The 18,247-nt window shown below is 50.3% G+C and overlaps 1 protein-coding gene across 2 annotated transcripts; it reads left to right on the top strand.

Annotated features, from left to right (window-relative positions):
* The first annotated feature begins 948 nt into the window (after positions 1-948).
* On the top strand, positions 949-10,421 carry AP2S1 (adaptor related protein complex 2 subunit sigma 1). 2 transcript variants are annotated; one of them, XM_080908464.1, is made up of 5 exons: positions 949-1,046; positions 5,027-5,176; positions 8,741-8,854; positions 9,817-9,876; positions 10,042-10,421. In XM_080908464.1, the coding sequence occupies exons 1-5, from the start codon at positions 1,044-1,046 to the stop codon at positions 10,141-10,143; spliced, it is 429 nt and encodes a 142-aa protein (XP_080764590.1). In that variant the 5' UTR covers positions 949-1,043; the 3' UTR covers positions 10,144-10,421. The 2 variants fall into 2 exon arrangements, with proteins under 2 accessions (XP_080764590.1, XP_080764589.1); XM_080908463.1 differs by having other exon boundaries at positions 9,817-10,421.
* Positions 10,422-18,247: the final 7,826 nt, after the last annotated feature.

The raw sequence follows: 18,247 nt of genomic DNA, 5'->3' as shown, positions 1-18,247 counted from the left end.
CGGATCCTCTCCTACAAGGCTTGTTCTAGTCCGGTCTGGGCTACATAAAACTCTGAGTTTAAAAAAAAAATCACTGGAGGAAAGGATGAAACATGCCTTCTGAACATAACAGATAATGCCAGGAACTTAGAACAGCTGTGCGTTACTGCTCAAGACGTGTAGGAGACTGGGCCCATCGGCATTTCACCACAGTTGCGGGGGCGGGTTGAGATGCTGGAGAGAAGATTCAGTGTATAAGAGCTTTTGCTGCTCTTTCAGATTCGGCTCCCAAACTCCAGTTCCTTCTTATACTCTTCTACCTCAGTGGACACTGCATGCACATTGTACACTTACATGCACGTAAGAACTCAAACACATAAAATAGGTGAAAAATTAAAAACCAGTCGCAGTTAGTGAGAGAGTCATATTCCCAGTAATATATTCAGTTAAAAGATGCCCTTGCCCAAGTAAGTATCGTCCCATCCACAACTCCAGATAAATGCCGTGGGCCACACGCCCTGCAAGAAAAAAATACATGAAAATAGGAACACTTTGAGGAAGAAAAGATTCTGGTGAAGGAGAAAGAAGTAACCTAATGGTAATTGGGGAAATATTATCAAAGCACATTATATATTATAAATTAAAACAGAGCTCAAAAGAAGAAACTACTATTCCCAGCATGCCCTTTGGAGGGAGCTTTGGGATAGAGTAGCACTAGAACCACATTTCCCGAAATGCAACGCTCACTCGGCCTACTTTTAACCTATGGAAATTGTTCTTATACAGAGACTTTCAACCACAATGCATTTGGTGCATGCATTTGGTGGTTATCTCTCTTGATAGGAAAAGGCAATCGCAGAGCATACTGGGAAGGCGTCTAGACCGGGACCATTCTTGCCAACGCATGCGTTTAAACTACAACTCCCAGAGGGCCGTGCCTGACGAGGAAGGCGGGTTCTCCTGCCGGAAGTTAGTTCTAGCCCTGGGCCCCACAACTGCAAGCCGAACCGGAGCCGCCCTGTTACAGCGGGACCCGGGCCTCTGGGGTCCAGACAGGGGTCGCCATGGTAACGGGGGGAGCGTCGCACGGGGGACAGGCAAAGGGAGGGTTCACATACGGTCCCCGGGGGTTTGGTTTGGAGCTTACAAGCTTCCTCCCGGCGCGGATGATCCCGGCCGGGCGCGGATTCTCGGGATTGGGGTCAGGAATGGAGATCAGGGGCTCGATGCTGCGCTGCGGGGTGGGCTTGTGGCTCCAAAGGATTTGGAGGGTAAAGAGTGTCCAAGGAGGGACTGCCCTGGAGGGAGACATTTGGGGAAGATTTTGAAACCACAGAAGCGGGAGAAGAAATTGGAGATGAAGGATGATTGAGAAAAACCAGGGACTCTACAGACAGGGTAGAGAGGGTTCCTTATGAGGAGGAAGGAGCTGGTTTTAAGGGAAGCTAGTGTTGGGGCAAGTTGGATATGGCCAAGGAAGACGCTCTCCAAGGGAAGAAGAGGACCCTGGAGACCGGAAGTTGGTCCCTGTAGTATTAAGATTAGGTTGCTGCAAAAAGAGAGAGGGCTCCAGCTGTAGAAAGTGGGGAGCAGATGAACAGAACGTTCCACAGAGGAGAAGTCTGGGGTGCAGAGTCCGCTTGAAGGCATGACATTTGAGGAGGGAGAGCTTTGAGAGCAAGGACTGAACACTGGATTTAGGGAACCTCCACCTCCAAGATGGGGCCATTTGGAACTAAGAGTTCTTTGGATAGGGACTTGGGGAAGAAGACTCGGGAGTGGGATGTCAGGACAGAAGGTGAGTAGAGGACTTGGAGATTCGATGCGACCTTTGTAACAAGGGAGGCCAGCCTTGGACAGGGAGAAGGGATGCTTGAAAGGAAGGCTCAGTGAAGCTTCACAGAGGGGGACCAAAGGTGCGCGCGGGGTGGGAGTGGGGTGATGGAAGTTATAACGGAACATCAGGTCGGAAGGTGCCCTGAGGGTACAGAAGAGGGATGGAGTTAGGGACTAGGGACTTCTCAGACGTTCCCAGAGTGGAACGATTCTTTCTAAGGGAAACAGAAAGACATTAGCTGGGAGTCGGGGTAGGACACAGAGGGTTTAACTCAGCCCTGCCTCCAGCTCTTCTTCCCTTATGATTCTGTGCCTGGCTCTGCTCTAGCCTTCCTGCACCCACCCCTTCTCTTCCTGGGCTGCCCAGAACTAGGTTTCCCTGGCTCAGCAGAAGTAGTTCTTGGAAGGAACATGTAACATCCTGTTCGTGTTTTCTGTTTAGGTTGAATAAGGCAGATAGATTGAGTGAAGAATTAGGCTCAGGGAAGACCATGGAGGCCAGGAAAGAATCCAGCACTTAGGGTAAAGACTAGGGGAACTAGTGCTGCTTTCTGGCTGTGATAAATGCTTTTCTTAGCCTAGCTTTGAGCCCTGGTTTTTCCTTTTTTCCCTTAGTACCTGGAATTACACCTTGGGTCTTGGGCATGCTGCATGAGTACTTTGCCTTCGGCTAAATTTCCAGTCTTGTGGTTTCTCTCTCCCTCCCTCCTTTCTCTTCCTCCCGTTCTATGTGTTCTCGATTCCCCACCCCCTTAAGACCATCAGAAAACACAGATAGCAAAACTACAGTTATGAAGTAGTAACAAACATTTTATGGTTGGGGGTCACCATAACATGAGGACCCCCCCCCCCCCAGCAGCATTACGAAGGTTGAAAACCACTGGTCTAGGTCATATGATTGCTAATTTTACTGAGGACTCGGTGGGTTCTGGGGAATGTGTTGAACATTGTGGCTTTAACTCAGTTGTTTTGTTTCCTGTTGTACTGGAGATTGAGCCCCAGACCTGGAGCATACTAAGCAAGCTCTCTATCCTTGTGATGCAATCCATCCTCTCTATTTTCAGACAGGGTCTCACCAAGTTGCCTAGGCAGGCCTGATCCTCTCACTTCAACCTCCCAAAAAGCTGGCATGACAGACCTGTGCCACCAAATCCACCTGACTTACTGAGCTTTCAGAATTGCTCTTTGACAGGTGACCTAGTATTTTGGGGTCTTGTGACCTTCTTCTGAACCAGATAGAGTGGTCTGAGTCAGACACACCGTGGGTGGTTTTTCTTTACGGCTCACAGTACAGCTCACACACAGTAAGGCTCACACACAGTAAGGCTCACACACATTACAGCTCACACACAGTAAGGCTCACACACATTACGGCTCACACACAGTAAGGCTCACACACAGTAAGGCTCACACACAGTAAGGCTCACACACAGTAGGGCTCACACACAGTAAGGCTCACACACAGTAAGGCTCACACACAGTACAGCTCACACACAGTACGGCTCACACACAGGCTCACACACAGTACAGCTCACACACAGTACAGCTCACACACAGTATGCTGAGACTCCAAATAGTTTGGCTATTTAAGTGTAAAGGCTCATTGCTCTACCTGGAAGGTGTGAGGCCACAGGTTCTAGCCCAGAATTCAACATAACAATAAACAAATGTCATGGGTTGAAATGGCTCAGAGGGTAAAAACTCTTGTCACATTGTACCAACAACCTGAGTATAATACCAGGTTGTTTCTCAAGATGGGAAAGAACGGATGCCCCCCTCAAAATCCTCTGACCTCTCTACACAAACAAACAAGCACCAGATGCTGGAAACCCTTTATCATTCTAGAAAGGACAGTTTCCATACAGCCCAGCAATGCTGCTCTAAGTAGTTAACCCAAAACCAAGGAATACACACAGACTTGTGTGTCGTTTCTCACTGTAGCCCCGGAGTGGACGCCGGACAGCTGTCCATCAGCTGAAGAATGAATAAATGAGGCGGTGGCCATCCATAAGTGTAGTAGCATTCACCTGTAATCAGGAAGTGGGTGGGATGGGCCTGCAACTGCAGTGCCTGCAGGCTGGGGCCGGAGGATCATAACTTCCAGGCTTGCCCAGGTCACCGTGAATCCCAGGTCATTCTTAGCACAATGAGAGGAAGAAAGCATACTAGAATTAGCAATGGCTGCTGCAGAGCTGTAGATGGGCTAAGGGTTGCCTCAGAACATCTGAAGGAGTGAAGTTTGTGGTGTCTGACTTTGTTTTTTGAGACCACGTTTGCTATGTAGCTCAGCTGGTCTGGAACTCAGTATATAAACCAAGTTTGCCTCATACTTAGAGTAATTCTCCTGCCTCTGCCTCCAGGATGTTGGGATCCCACACTTGTAATCTTAGAATTTTGAGAGGCTGAGCAGGAGGATTGCCCCAAGTTCCTAGTAAACTTAGGCTGCATAGGGAGACCCTGTCTTTAAAAGAACAGAAAAGCAAGGGCTGGAGAGGTGGCTCGGCAGTTAAGAGCACCTATTGCTCCTGCAAAGGGCCCAGGTTTAGCCACCTGGAATGCTAGCTCCAAGGGGTCTGATGCTTCTGGCCTCTGTGGGCATCTGCACGCAAGTGAACATACGAACACAAGTAACCAAGCACAGCTGAGCCCTTACATGCTTGAAGTCCCGGCATTTGGGAAGTGGGAGCGAGAGGAGCCGGGGTACAAGGTCTGCTTGGCTGTGTAGTGAGTTTGAAGCCAGCCTGGGCTGCAGGAGACACTGTGGCCAACAGTGAGATGGCTGATGGCTCACTGTTTGTTGTTCAGTGGTAGTGCCTGTCAACCCCCGGTGTGGCATGGCTCAGTAAGAGCAGCTGGAGGTGTGGTTCAGCTCCTGCCTGGCTCACACAAGGCCTTCAGTGCCCCCCAGCACTGTAAACGATACCCCGCCCCTGATAAGGTAGAGCATCTTGAGAAACTTGGTTTGGGGGTAAGAAAGTGGCTTCAGAGATGGAGATGGGATGAACCGAAGCCAGGGACTTGGTCAGTCACTCAGTGTAAGCGGGACCACAGCCCATGTCCAGAGGGACACAGCAAGGTCCCAGGGAGGCAGCCTGAGAAAGCTGGCATCAGGGAGAGCCTGGGCCCTGCCATTTCTCCCATGGGATGTCTGGTGGCACCCTCCCTGAGCCGTGTCCTCCACCTCTCTCATTTCCTCCCCGGCTTGCTCTAGATCCGATTCATCCTCATCCAGAACCGGGCAGGCAAGACGCGCCTGGCCAAGTGGTACATGCAGTTCGATGACGACGAGAAGCAGAAGCTAATCGAGGAGGTGCATGCCGTGGTCACCGTCAGGGATGCCAAGCACACCAACTTTGTGGAGGTGACCGACCCCCTCCCATGCCTCTTTCAGTCCCCTACTACCCCGCACCTCTGCCCCCTTCCCCTCTCTAACCACAGCATGGCCTGTGACCTCCTCTCTTCTGTGAATCCACACCACATGCTTTGAGCTCCTTTTCTCTTTCAGGGGTTGTGGGTGTGACTCGGTATGTAAAGAGCACACAGTCGTGAGGAGCTAAGCTCGGATCCTCAGCACACCCACACACCTTGTTCATTCAGGTGACTCTCGGCCCAGACCTGAAGGGCTGAGGGAGTAGATGCTTTCAGAGCCGAGAACATTCCAAGCCTCAGGGGCAGAGCAGGTGCAAAAGCCCTGAGGCGGAAGCGTGGGTGGAGCGTCCCCGAGGGCGGGCAGGGAGACCGGCTGACTGGTGACTGAGGTCCTCTGGCACACTTCGTGGCCAGAGCCACAGAACAGTTTTGAGCAGGGTTCATGAGTTGGGCACAAGCGTCCAGGATTCCCATCTGTCTGGGTCCTTGTCTACTGTTGTGGGGGAGAGGGTACACACCACAGTGTGTTTGTGTGTGGAGGTCAGAGGACAACTTTGTGAACTCCTTTCTTCCCTCCGCTTTTGTGTGGGCTCCAGGGATGGACCTCAGGAACGGGCTTTCGAAGTGCCTCTATCTGCTGGCCATAGTTTTCGTTGTTTTTCTGTGCGTTCATTCATTTTTAAAAACAGGGCCTGGTGTGCCTGCCTCAATCTAGCTAAGCATAGCTTTGAATTCCTGATTCTCCTGCCTCTGCCTCCCAAATATCCACATTACCTTGGTCTTGCCTTTTTGAGACAGGTAGCCCAGGCTAGCCTGAAAGTCACCATGTAGTAGTCCAGGCTTGCCATCTGGGTGCAGGGGAACACGGGTCTGTTCCATCTCAGGGCTGGCTTCAAACTCATAACCCTCTGGCCTCAGCTTTCTTGGTGCTGGGATTTCAGGGCTGTACCACCACACTTGGCTAGGATCCCCCTTAAGGAGCAAGAAAAGAAGCAGGAGACCCTCAAAGTGGTACCAGTGGATGGCACAGAGGGAGGCTTGTTCTTCCAAGATGCACGTGCATACACACACACACTCACACACACACTCACATTCACACACTCTCACACATACACTCACACACACACACACACTCACACACAGTCACATACACACTCTCTTACACACACACATACACACTCACGTACACTCACATTCACACACTCACATTCATACACACATTCACACAAACACACACACACTCACACACACACACACACACACACACACACACACACACGCACACACACTCATGGGGGTGAGAAGCAGGAGGGAGGTGTCTGCTGTTATTACATAGAGGTGTTAGGAGAGAGTGGCAGTCACCAGTGCAGGAGAGGCTGGGGAAGGGAATGGAAACGGAGTTCCCGCATGCTGTGGGTACCCAGGCTCAGGAATTTGCGGGGACAGTGAAGAAGCATAGATGAAGTGCACACCATGTCATCGGCAGACAGCTTAGGACCCCCCTGCACTTCCAGCCTGTCAGAGAAGCTGATATGTCTCATGGTGTCCAGAGTTTCTAGCCAGCCAGAGCTACACATTTGCACATTGAAACCCTGTCTGCAAAAAGAAAGTTGCGCGGAAGGCTGAGGCTATGGCTCAGTTGGTAAGTGCTTATCCAGAATGCATGAAGTGCAGCCGCAAAGCCAGAGCCATATTACATGCGGGAGGTAGCGTCTGCCTCTAATCTAACGCTTCAGAAGCAGAGGCAGAAGGGTTTCTCAGCTACATGGTGAGTTTATGTCCAAGATGGGCTACGCAAACTCTTCCTTGAGGGGGAGGAGCATGCTTGCAACTCAAACACTGCAGTGCAAACCTGTGACCCAGCACTGCACTGCATTGTGATGTATGTCTGTAACACAGACACTGAATTCCTGCGTGTGTTTATGGACCTGGCAGGGCCAAGTGCAGAGGCCAAAGGTCAACCTTGAGGGTCATTCCTTAGGAACTATCTACCTTGTGTTTTGAGATAAGATCTCTCACTGGGGCCTGGTGCTCACTGGTTAGTCTAGCCTGACAGGCCAGAAAACTGAGCCTGTCCAGCCTCCAGCACTGGGCTTGAAGCATGTGGCACGGTGCCTGCCTCTTCGTTGCATAGTGAGACTTTGTGGAGAAGCTACTTCCAGCCTCTTTTTTTAGGGAATGGAGCTCGAGATTACTTTTTCAAGACAGTTTTTCTGTGTGGTCCTGGCTGTCCTGGAACTCACTCTGTAGATCAAGCTGGCCTCAAACTCAGGTCCTCCTGTCTCCTGCTTTCTGAGTACTGGGATTAAAGGTGTGTGCCACCACCACCCAGCTTTTTCTCCCAGTTTAGACAGTCTCACTCTGTAGGCCTGGCTGACCTCCAGCCCTGACTCCTCCTGTCTTTATCTCTGAGGTGATAGTTTTCTCCACACTTGGGAAGCAGAGGTGAAAAGATCAAGAAAAATTTGGAGCTAGCCTGGTCTGTCTATAGACTTCCAAACCAAGGTTGTATAGAGAAACCTTGTTTCTACAAATAATAACTAAATAACGAGCAAAATAATGTTTTTTTTTTAAATGAGCTGAGCTGGAAAAAAAAAAAACTTTCCAGGACCCACAAAATATGTAGTTCACCACAGCTACCACCAGGTGGTGCTCCACACACAGCCCAGAGAACTAGAATCTGGCTAAACACCGGCCATATCCCACATCTGTGCTCCTTTTGTTTGTTCACTGTGCTGAGGCCAGAACACAGAGCCTCATGAATACACTAGGCAGGGGATCCGCCACTGAGCCACGCCCCCAGCCCCTGTCCATCTCTGTATTTAGTGTCAGGCACAGCTATGTCTGGCTCGTGAGCAATGTGAGCATTATTCTAATATTTACATGTGTCAGCAATGTGGGCTTCTACTACCTAGAACTCTAAACTTGAAGATGCCCCGAAGTAAGACACTTGTGTTTTGTCTGTTTGTACTGCCCAGGCTGATCTGAAATGCCTTCCTCTCAGCCTAGTGCTGCATGTCTGTAATTCCAAAACTTAGGAAGTGGAGGCTGGGGGATCAGAAGTTCAAGGCCATCCTCAGCTACACAGCCAACACATTTCAGCCTGGGCCACACAGCAGTGCTAAAACAACAAAGTGGCTGAAACTTATTTTTGTTTTGTATTGAGTTAGGGCCAGACGTAGCCCAGACTTTCTTCAAACATACGATCCTCCTGTCTCAGCCCCCTCGTGCTGCCAGGCCTAGTCAGAGTTCCTGCCCTGGCTCCTTTACACTCTGTTCCTGTGCCTGGAAAGCCTGTCTTCCTGCTCTCCACTCACAGTACCCTCCTTCAGGAAACCTCCCTGACTCCCAGGATGGGGATTAGGGCTCCGCCCTGAACCCCCGAAACCCAATCCTGCCGACCCTGGGGATATCAATCACTGCCTGGGTGAGTGGTCCTCTGCTGGACATTAGCCAGAGTTGTACCTGGACTCACACACACACACACACACACTGTGGAACAGCTGGCATCTGGCCCCCTCTGCCGGGCTCAGACCCGACTCCCTTCTGCCCTCAGTTCCGGAACTTCAAGATCATCTACCGACGCTACGCTGGCCTCTACTTCTGCATCTGTGTGGACGTCAATGACAACAATCTGGCCTATCTCGAGGCCATCCACAACTTCGTAGAAGTAAGTCAGGTGCTGGACTAGGAGGCTCTGGGGTGCTGGGGTGGCCACCGTATCCCCACCCCCACCCCAGCCTCCCTCTGTGTGTGCGGGTCTGTCTTTCTAAACCGCCTTTCCCTCCTCTCCTCTCTCTGCTCCGGCCTAGTGCCTCCTCTGTCTGCCCATTCACCACCTGGTTCCTTTGACTGTAGTCGTGGTGTACCTGTACAGTAGCACGCACACACGTGTGTGTGTGTGTGTGTGTGTGTGTGTGTGTGTGTGTGTGCGAGTGCGCGTGTGTGTGTGCGTGTGTATGTGTGTGTGTGTGTGCGTGTGTGTGTACAAGTACAACGTGAGTGCAGGCACTCGAGGACACAGGCATTGGGCATTAGACCCCCCTGGTGTTAGACTTGCAGGCAGTTGTGAGCCACCTGATATGGGAGCTGTAAACTATGAGTTCTCTAGAAGGACAGCCTGTGCTCCTAACCACTGAGCCATCTCTCCAGTTGCACATACCTCCCGACCCTTTTTTTTTGAGGCAGGTCTCGTAGAGCCCCAGCTGACCTCAAACTTGCTATATAGCCAGGGGTGGCCTTAAATTCCTGCCTCTTCCTCCCACGTGCTAGGCTTAGAGATGTAGTCCACCAAACAGGTTTGATGCAGTGCTGGAAACGGAACCCAGGGCTTCGTGAATGCTCGACACACACTGAACTACATCCCAGCCTCCCGGCCTGTCTCGTTTCATATTTTATTTGTTATTGTTATTGTTGTTGTTGTTGTTATTAATTATTATTATTGTCGCGTGTGTCTAGAGTCTGTGGCACGTGTGTTCATTCAGGCACACGGAAGTCAGAGGACAGGTTTGGGAGCTGGCTCCTCCCACATGGGATCCGGGTTCAAACTCAGTTTTGCACAGCGAGCACTGCTGGTCACAGAGCCAGCCTTGTCTGTGCCGGTCTCTTACCACTTGTCTTCACCTCCCTCAGGTGTTAAACGAGTACTTCCACAACGTCTGTGAACTGGACCTGGTGTTCAACTTCTACAAGGTAGGCTTGCGGGGGAAGAAGGCGAGAGGCGTAGGGATGGGCCCGGAGCCACCAAAGATCTGGCTGACACCCCTCCCCACCGCCCATGCTGATTCTCTGCCCAGGGTCGACCCACTTGCTCCCCTTCCCCCATTGCAGCTTTTCCTGCCCTCCCTCCCTTGCCAGGTTTACACGGTGGTGGATGAGATGTTCCTGGCAGGGGAGATCCGAGAGACCAGCCAGACGAAGGTGCTGAAGCAGCTGCTAATGCTGCAGTCCCTGGAGTGAGGTGGGCCTCTGCCACGCCCCGCCTGCCGGACCAACCTGCCTGCTCGTCCCCTGCCAGGCTCGAGGCCCACCCCAGCAGCCCCCTCCCTTCCTCAGCTGGCCCAGAGGAAGGACCCAGCAGGGCCTAGGCCGCAGGGGAGGAGGCCAGAACCCACTGCCTCTGGGCCCTACGTGGACGGCAGAGGCCACCGTGATGTCCCGAGTAACTGTGCCATTGTTGTGTGATGCTGTGAGTGTGCGCGTGTGCAGCCCCCAATAAACCTGTGGTCCTGCCTGGCCTGGCTGTCTGAGTCCTCGAGTGTCTGCCCTGGTCCGTCAGTGAGTCAGTCCACAGCGTATCACATTGGTCTAAGGGAAGCGGAAAGACCGAAGCAGACTGTGGAGGTGTGTAGGCTTCTGCCCACACAGGGCCCCCAGCACTGAGGGGTAACAGCTCTGGACGTGAAGCACTGGCTCTAAAATCCTGCTTGGTGACAGAACTAGCAGCTCTGAGTCTACCAGCACTGCAGCACACACCCAGCCGTGCGTTTGAGAGGTGGCCTTGCTGTGTCCTCGGCCTAACCTGGAAGTCACCTGCTCCATCCTGACTGCTGCCACCGGTTCCAGCTCAGCCCTGGGTTTTTAAGGAGGAGGCTTGACTCCCACCCCCAGGTCAGGGACTGCAGTGTGTTTCCACATCCAGTTTCTGAGAAACTACTCTGTGCTTACAAGACTGAGGAAGGGTGCCTGGCTGTCCGTTTTCCGAGGGAGACTGCTGAGCCCAGGAAGGTGACGAGACTAAACCAGAGTTTGCTGCCTGTGCTGGGTTAACCAGGAGGGTGCTTCCAAATCTTTGTTTCTACCTCCTAGACCCCATGTTGCTAGGAATGTTGCTTAGTTTCTCACCAAAAGCCCATTGCCAAGGGGGCCCGAGAAAATTCCTGGTGTTGCCTATCCTTATCCTGGGATGACCTGAGCTTTTACCCACTGAGTATGACAGTAAACCCTCTGGCCAGTGTGACAACAGAAAAAGCCCTGAAACCAGGCCTCAGGGCACATGACTTAATGTCAGATAAGAGACTGAGGCAGGAGAATCACAAATTCAAGGCTTGCCTGTGCTAGTCCAGTCCAAGCAAATAAGTGAGACCCAGTCTCAAAAGGCAAAAAAAGGCTGGGGGCGTGGCTCAGTGGTAGAGCCCCTGCCTAGAATCCCCCAGGGAGGGGCTGGGGGCGTGGCCCTGTTGGTAGTGTGTCACTTGTCTAAATGCACAAAGCCCTGGGTCCAGTTCCCAGTACCATATTACATAGGAATTGTGGCCCACATCTGTAACCCCAGCACAGTGGAGGTAGAGACAAGAGGATCAGGAGATCAAGCTCTATGTGACAGGTTCAAGACCAACCTGGGTCATGTAAAATCCTGCCTAGAAATCATTGTCAGAAGTATTATTGAGAGTATCATAAACCTATCCAATTACTGAAACAAAACCAGGCCAGCCAGTTAAAGAACTTTCTAAGTAAGCTTGAGTCAGATCCCTAGAACACCCCCTTCATATGGCAAGATGGGAGCCAGAGACAGGAGAACCACCAGGAAGCTACACACACAATCAACAGTAGTGACCTCATGTGGGCTGCGCATCTGGCAGGTGGGTGTGCAAAATTAAACATCCAGGCTGGAAGGGAGCCAAGCAGCTCCTTACCGAGGCAAACACACGCCCCGTGACTCACCAGTGCTGTCTATCAAATTAAGAGAAATAAAACTTGTGTCCACACACACTCGTGTACACGTGTCTGTGGCAGCTGTGTCCACAGAAGCCAACCCGGATGCCACACCAGCCCATGGACAAAAGAAAGCGTCAGTCCACACAGACAAAAATCATCCAGCCGTAAAACGAACTGGGACTTTGACACACAGCACAGTGCATCTGACGGGAGGGGAGAAAGACGGTAGTGGAGGCAGAAGGATCTGGAGGTCCAAGTCATCCTCAACTACACAAGACCCTGTCTCTATATAATAAATAGAATACAAATAAAAGTACCGTGTTAGTGTCTGCTCCAGTATGAAATGCTCAGAGTAGACAAGTCCGCCAACACGGAAAGCTGGGTAGTGTGGAGAGAAAGGGAGGAACTTTCAATGCACAGGGTCAGTCTGTGTACGTGTTTGTGGTGATAGGGATTAAACAGGCTGTAGGCTAAGTAAAGGCTCTACCGCTAACAATGCCTCCTAATAAGTGAGTTTCACAGAGTTCCCAAGCTGCTTACTAGGGAATTTCGGGCAGACGCTGTATGCCCAACCCTCTTAGACACACCAAGCCCTTTCATTTCCCTTCTTAGCGTCAAGGCTCACTAAATATCCAGACTAGCCTTCAGCTCACTTTGTAACCGGCCCTGAACCTGTGATCCTTACGCCTCAGCCCCTCAAGCGCAGAGATTACAAGCCTGCACTGCCAAGCTTCCTGGCTGGTTTTGAGATGGACTTTCACTGTGTAGCCCACGTTCAATTCCCAGACCTACAAGGCAGCTCACAACTCTTTGTAACATCAGTTGCAGCGGATTAGACACCCTCACACAGACACACATGCAGGCAAAACACCAACGCATGTGAAATAAAAATAAATAAAGGTTTTAGCTGAGCAGTGGTGGTACGTGCCAAGTTCAACATTCTTTTTTTTTTTTAAATTGGATAGTCTCTGTATCTACATTTCTAATGTTATCCCCTTCCCCCCTCCCCTCCTCCCTCCCCACTCCCATCCTCCCTCCCCTTGCTTCCATGAAGGTGCTCTCTCTCCCAACCTCCCTCTCCACCTCAGCACCCTGGCATTCCCCTACACTGGGAAAACAAGCTTTCACTGGACCAAAGGCCTCACTTCCCAGACAGTGCCATCCTCTGCTGCATATGCAGCTGGAGCCATGGGTCTCTATGAGTGCTCTTTGGTTGGTGTTTTAGTCCCTGGGAGCTCTGGGTGTTTTGGTTGGTTGATAATGTTGTTCTTCCCATGGGTTGCAAATCCTTTCAACTTTTTCAGTCCTTTCTCTAGCTCCTTCATTGGGGTCCCTGTGCTCAGTCTGATGGTTAGCTGTAAGCATCCTCACCTGTATCTGTATGACTCTGCCAGAACCTCTGAGGAGGCATCCATATCTGGCTCCTGCCAGTAAGCACTTTTCGGCATCAGCAATAGTGCTTGGGTTCGGTGGCTGCATATGGGGTGTGTCCCCAGGTGAGGCAGTCTCTGAGTGATCTTTTCTCCAATCCCTGCTCCTCTATTTGACCTTGTACTTCCTCCCGTGAGTGTTTTGTTCTCTCCACATTCAACATTCTTGTGCCTCGGCTTTCCAAGTGTTGGGATTTCAAGACTGACTCACCACATCTGTCTCACGGGATTCATTTGGGGTCTCAAAAGTTCCTATTGTCAAAGCCACATCTTTCTGGGGACTGTTACAGAAATCCCAGGAAACAAAGACTCATGGGAGTACTAAGCCTCAAAGAAAGGCACCATCATTTTAAGGCCAAATATGAGACAGATTGCCCAACCAGAAGTTAAGATTTAGCCTTAGTGACCAAAAGAACGTGACATCTGCGTGGCCTTGCAAGAGGCTAGCACATGAACACATGTATGTATGCATGTAAGCGCACACACACACATTCAAGATAAAGCTGCTTTGTGTGTGTGTGTGTGTGAGTACACTGTCACTGTCTTCAGATACACCAGAAGGCACTGGATACCATTACAGATGACTGTGAGCCACCATGTGGTTGCTGGGGATTGAACTCAGGACCTCTGGAGGAGCAGTCAGTCCTCTTAACCACTGAGCCATCTCTGTTGTTAAAAGATGACATCCTGAGGGGTGGGGTTTACAGAATTCCGACAATCTCTCCAGGCCACAATAAAACCTTTTCATTGTTGTTTTGTTTTGTGTTTGTTTTTGGAGACAGGGTTTCTCTGTGTAGCTCTTGCTGTCTTGGAACTCTGTAGACTGGGTTGTCCTTGAACTCACGGAGATCCACCTGCCTCTGTGTCCAGAGTGTTGGGATTAAAACGTAATTTTAATTTTTGTCTATTATTCGTGTGAGTACACATCTGTGTATCATGCACAATGTATGTGTGTGCACGTGGGGAGTGCTCAAGCATCTACGTGGAGGTGGGAGGGTGATTTTCCAGAGTTCTCGCCTTCCACTGTGGATCAAATACATTTCACGGATCAAATTCAGTTTATCAGGCTTGAACAAGTGTTTTACCCCCTCAGAGGTCTAGCCTGCATGGAAAGTCTTCTTTTTAACGATGTATTTATTTGTTACATATAAGTACACTGTAGCTGTCCTCAGACACACAGAAGAGGGCATCAGATCCCATTACAGATGGTTGTGAGCCACCTGGGATTTGAACTCAGGACCTCTGGAAGAGCAGTCAGTGCTTCTAACCACTGAGTAAACTTCTTGGTGAGTGTGCGTGTGCATGTGTGTGTGTGTGTGTGTGTGTGTGTGTGTGTGATTTTATTTTATTTTAGAGGCTAGAGAGATGACTTAGCAGTTAAGACCACACTGACTGCCCTTCTGAAGGACCCGGGTTCAATTCCCAGCACCCTCACTGCAGCTCACAACTGTTAGTAACTCCAGTTGTGGGTGATCAGATATCCTCACAGACACACATGCAGGCATAAAACCAATGCACATGAAGTAAAAATAAATCATTAAAAAATAATTTTATCTGGGCAGTGTTTATGCACGCCTTTAATCCCAGCACTCTGGAGGCAGAGGCAAGCGGATCTCTGTGAGTTTGAGGCCAGCCGAGTTTCCAGACAGCCAGGGCTACACAGAGAGACCTCTCAAAACAAACGAACAAAACAGAAATTACTTATTATTAATTTAAATTGTTTTAATTATTCTCTTTTCTGTGTATGGGTGTTCTGTTTGCATTTATGTGTGTACTTGGCACCCACAGAGGTCAGAAGAGGGCCTGTTGGGGTCCCCCTAGAACTGCTGTGAGCAGCAGAAACTGGGACTTCAACATTCCTCCAGGAGAGCAGCCGGTGCACTTAAGCACTGAGGTCTACATCCCCACCCCCACTCTGGAGGCAGGGGTGCATTAAATGTTTGTTTAGAGTCCACTTGAGCAGGGCTGGGGATAAGGCTCACGTCTGCGTGTAGCTGCCTGGTCTCCATCCTTAGAACAAAGAAGCAGGCCCTAACAGAACCGTCAGGGAGAGTGCTTCGCCAGCAGTGAAGTGACTTCAAAGCGGAAGATTGATGAGATTTCTCTTCTTTGGGCCTAAGGGAGAGAGAATCCGGCCCAGCCCAGAGGGGGAATGTGAGACTGGAGATAAGGTTGGCCTCAGGCCTGACACCTGCTGGAGCCTTGTCAAGGTTAACCGGGGTCAGCCAGAGGCCTTCCACTCCTGTTGCAATCCCCAAACTGGCTTCACCACCCATCAGAATTGATACAGCACAGGTAGGGTGCTCCCGGTGCCAGCTGCAGTTAGGGCCGGCAGAGCCTGCTTTCCGGAGCTACAGAGGAACCACTGTCCTATCTGGCCCTTAGCCTGGAGTCTCTGAGGGGATTCCTGACTCATGTTCCACATCCCACCCTGCAGGAAATCCTGTTTTTTAAGCCTTGGAAACATAGGCCGGCCCTGACAGCCACTCCAGCACCATTATCTCCCGACCGACTGAAACAACCACCTCTTTGGAGCTTCCGAACCAGTTACCAGCTTCTGAAGAGCAGCCAGCACACCAGCAGGCCTGGCAAAGTTGGGAGAAGGAGGCCAGAAAAGCGTGTCCATACCCAGCAATTAGAATTACAAACATTATGAGTGCTGGGGACCAAACTGGGGTCTTTTGCAAGAGCTGTTCTTAACCACCTAGATCTCTCTGTCCCCAAAGGAAAAGGTGTCCCCAAGATGGCCTCAAAGTCGTGATCCCCCTGCCTCCTACGGTTGTGTACCAGCATGCCTGATCCTCTTTCACAAACACCATCTCTGCTTCATGGTTGCTTCCGCTGAAGTGTATTTCTTCACTGAAGCTATGAATCGCAGTTCAGCCAGATTCGAGGTCTCTGTACGGAGAGTGACATCAGGCTGCATGCGGTGGATGAGGGCATAGCTGAGCTACCTCCAGAGAATGACACCCCTACCCGGAAGAGGGGTCCAAGACAACCTCCCACTAAGCATCCTGACTTCTCACCTCCTCTTGTCCTGTAAGCGGATTTTCCCCACAGTCCTTATTCTGTCCGGAAGCTAACGTATATAAACAACAGTACTCTCAGGCTGCAGACGGCTCAACGGTTGCTCACAAAGGTCTGTAATTCCAGTATCCGATATCATTACACAGACATACATGCAGGCAAAAAAAAAAAAAAAAAAAAAAATCACATAAAATAAGAATAGATTATTTTTAAAAGGTACTCTCAAAATGACTTATTTATTTTTTTGAATGCAGCTATTGCATTCAGAATGTAAAAGTACCTATGTGGTGCCAGGACACATGGTCCAACGGTTGAGAGGTCACACTGTCCTTGCAGAGGACCCAAGTTTTATTCGCAGCTGTCACATCAGACTATCTATGATCCCCTGTGACTCCAGCTCCAGGGATCCTGATGCCCTGTTCAGGTTCCCAAAGCACTCGTGAGCACATACTCACACATAGATACTCACATATACACATAATTAAAAATAAAACGTTTCTTTTTGAAAATTACCTATGCAGGCAAGGGTGTGGCTCAGTATGCACCAAGAAGGCACAAGTCCTGTAATTCCATCCCTCGTGCTGAAGCAAAGCATATAAACTTTACTCTTTCATGTTGCTATACTGAAGTGAGAACCGTCCATATACCAAGTAAAGTGCTCTACCACTGAGCCACGCCCCCAGCCCCACTGAGCCACGCCCCCAGCCCCACTGAGCCACGCCCCCAGCCCCTCACTGGGGGATTCTAGGCAGGGGCTCTACCACTGAGCCACGCCCCCGGCCCCTCACTGAGGGATTCTAGGCAGGGGCTCTACCACTGAGCCACACCCCGGCCCCTCACTGAGGGACTCTAGGCAGGGGCTCTACCACTGAGCCACACTCCAGTTCTCTTTAACTCTGTTTTTGTAAGCAACTATACATCACTTTTGAGTTTTTATCCATTTTCCTGGTCTATCATCCTTCTCCCTTATGCTGACCGAAATGCAATCTGGGAGAAAACTGGGATTTTGTTTTATGATTGTTTACCACTGTACCCTAGTGCTAGCATTGTTCACTGGGATTGGAAGTCCTCCATAAATTTTGTGGTGAACCTAGGGTTGTAGCTCAGTGTAGAGTACTTGCTTTTGATGTTTGATGCCTACATTCAATCCACAGTAGTACCAAAACAAAATAAATGAATAATTGGAGGATTTTGTTGTTACTATTATTGTTGTTTGTTCATTTGGGTTTTGTTGTTGTTGTTGCTTTGTTTGTTTTGGTATTTTTAAGACAGGGTTTCTCTGTAGGGAACTAGCTTATAGACCAGGCTGACATCAAATATGTTTTGGTTTTTTATTTGGTTTGTTTTTGATTCTTCCAGCACGGAAAATGGTTTAATCAGTAAAGCACCTGCTGTGCTTTATTGTGTCATGAAGACAGGAGTTCTGATCTCCGTGTCCATGGAAACGGTGGACATCAGTGGGCAAAAGCATTTGCTCCCAAACCTAATGACGTGAGTCCAATCCCCAGAACTGCAAGTGGGTGAAGGAAGAAAACCAACTCCTTCAAATCATCCCCTGACCACTGTAAGGAAAAAATGATGAGGCACCAATGTTGTGAAAAGATGACGTCCCGGGTTTCAGCACCAATGTTAGGGGAAGGATGAAGAGAGTGGGGGGCATATGGTCCATGGAGGTGCGGCAAGGCCTGGGGGCAAGGGAGATGCCTCTGGGGGGCCCATGTTGAGAATCTCTTCCCCCTGAGGGACCAGCCAACAGTATAGTACAGAATAGAGTTTATTCAGGTCATGGGAGAGTTAAGAGGGTGGTAGAGGCAGAGAGAGAGAGAGAGAGAGAGAGAGGAATAGAGGAGTAGAGGCCGGCCATAAGCATGTGGAGAGAGAGGGGGGAAGGAAAGGGGGAGAGGAGAGGTAAGATTGAGAGAGAAAGAGAGCCAGGAGGCAAGAGAGGC

Source organism: Micromys minutus, assembly GCF_963924665.1.
Source record: "Micromys minutus genome assembly, chromosome: 32".
Taxonomy (NCBI): Eukaryota; Metazoa; Chordata; class Mammalia; order Rodentia; family Muridae; genus Micromys; species Micromys minutus.
The sequence above is the reverse complement of the archived record's forward strand: the minus strand, read 5'-3'. Positions and strand labels throughout refer to the sequence as shown.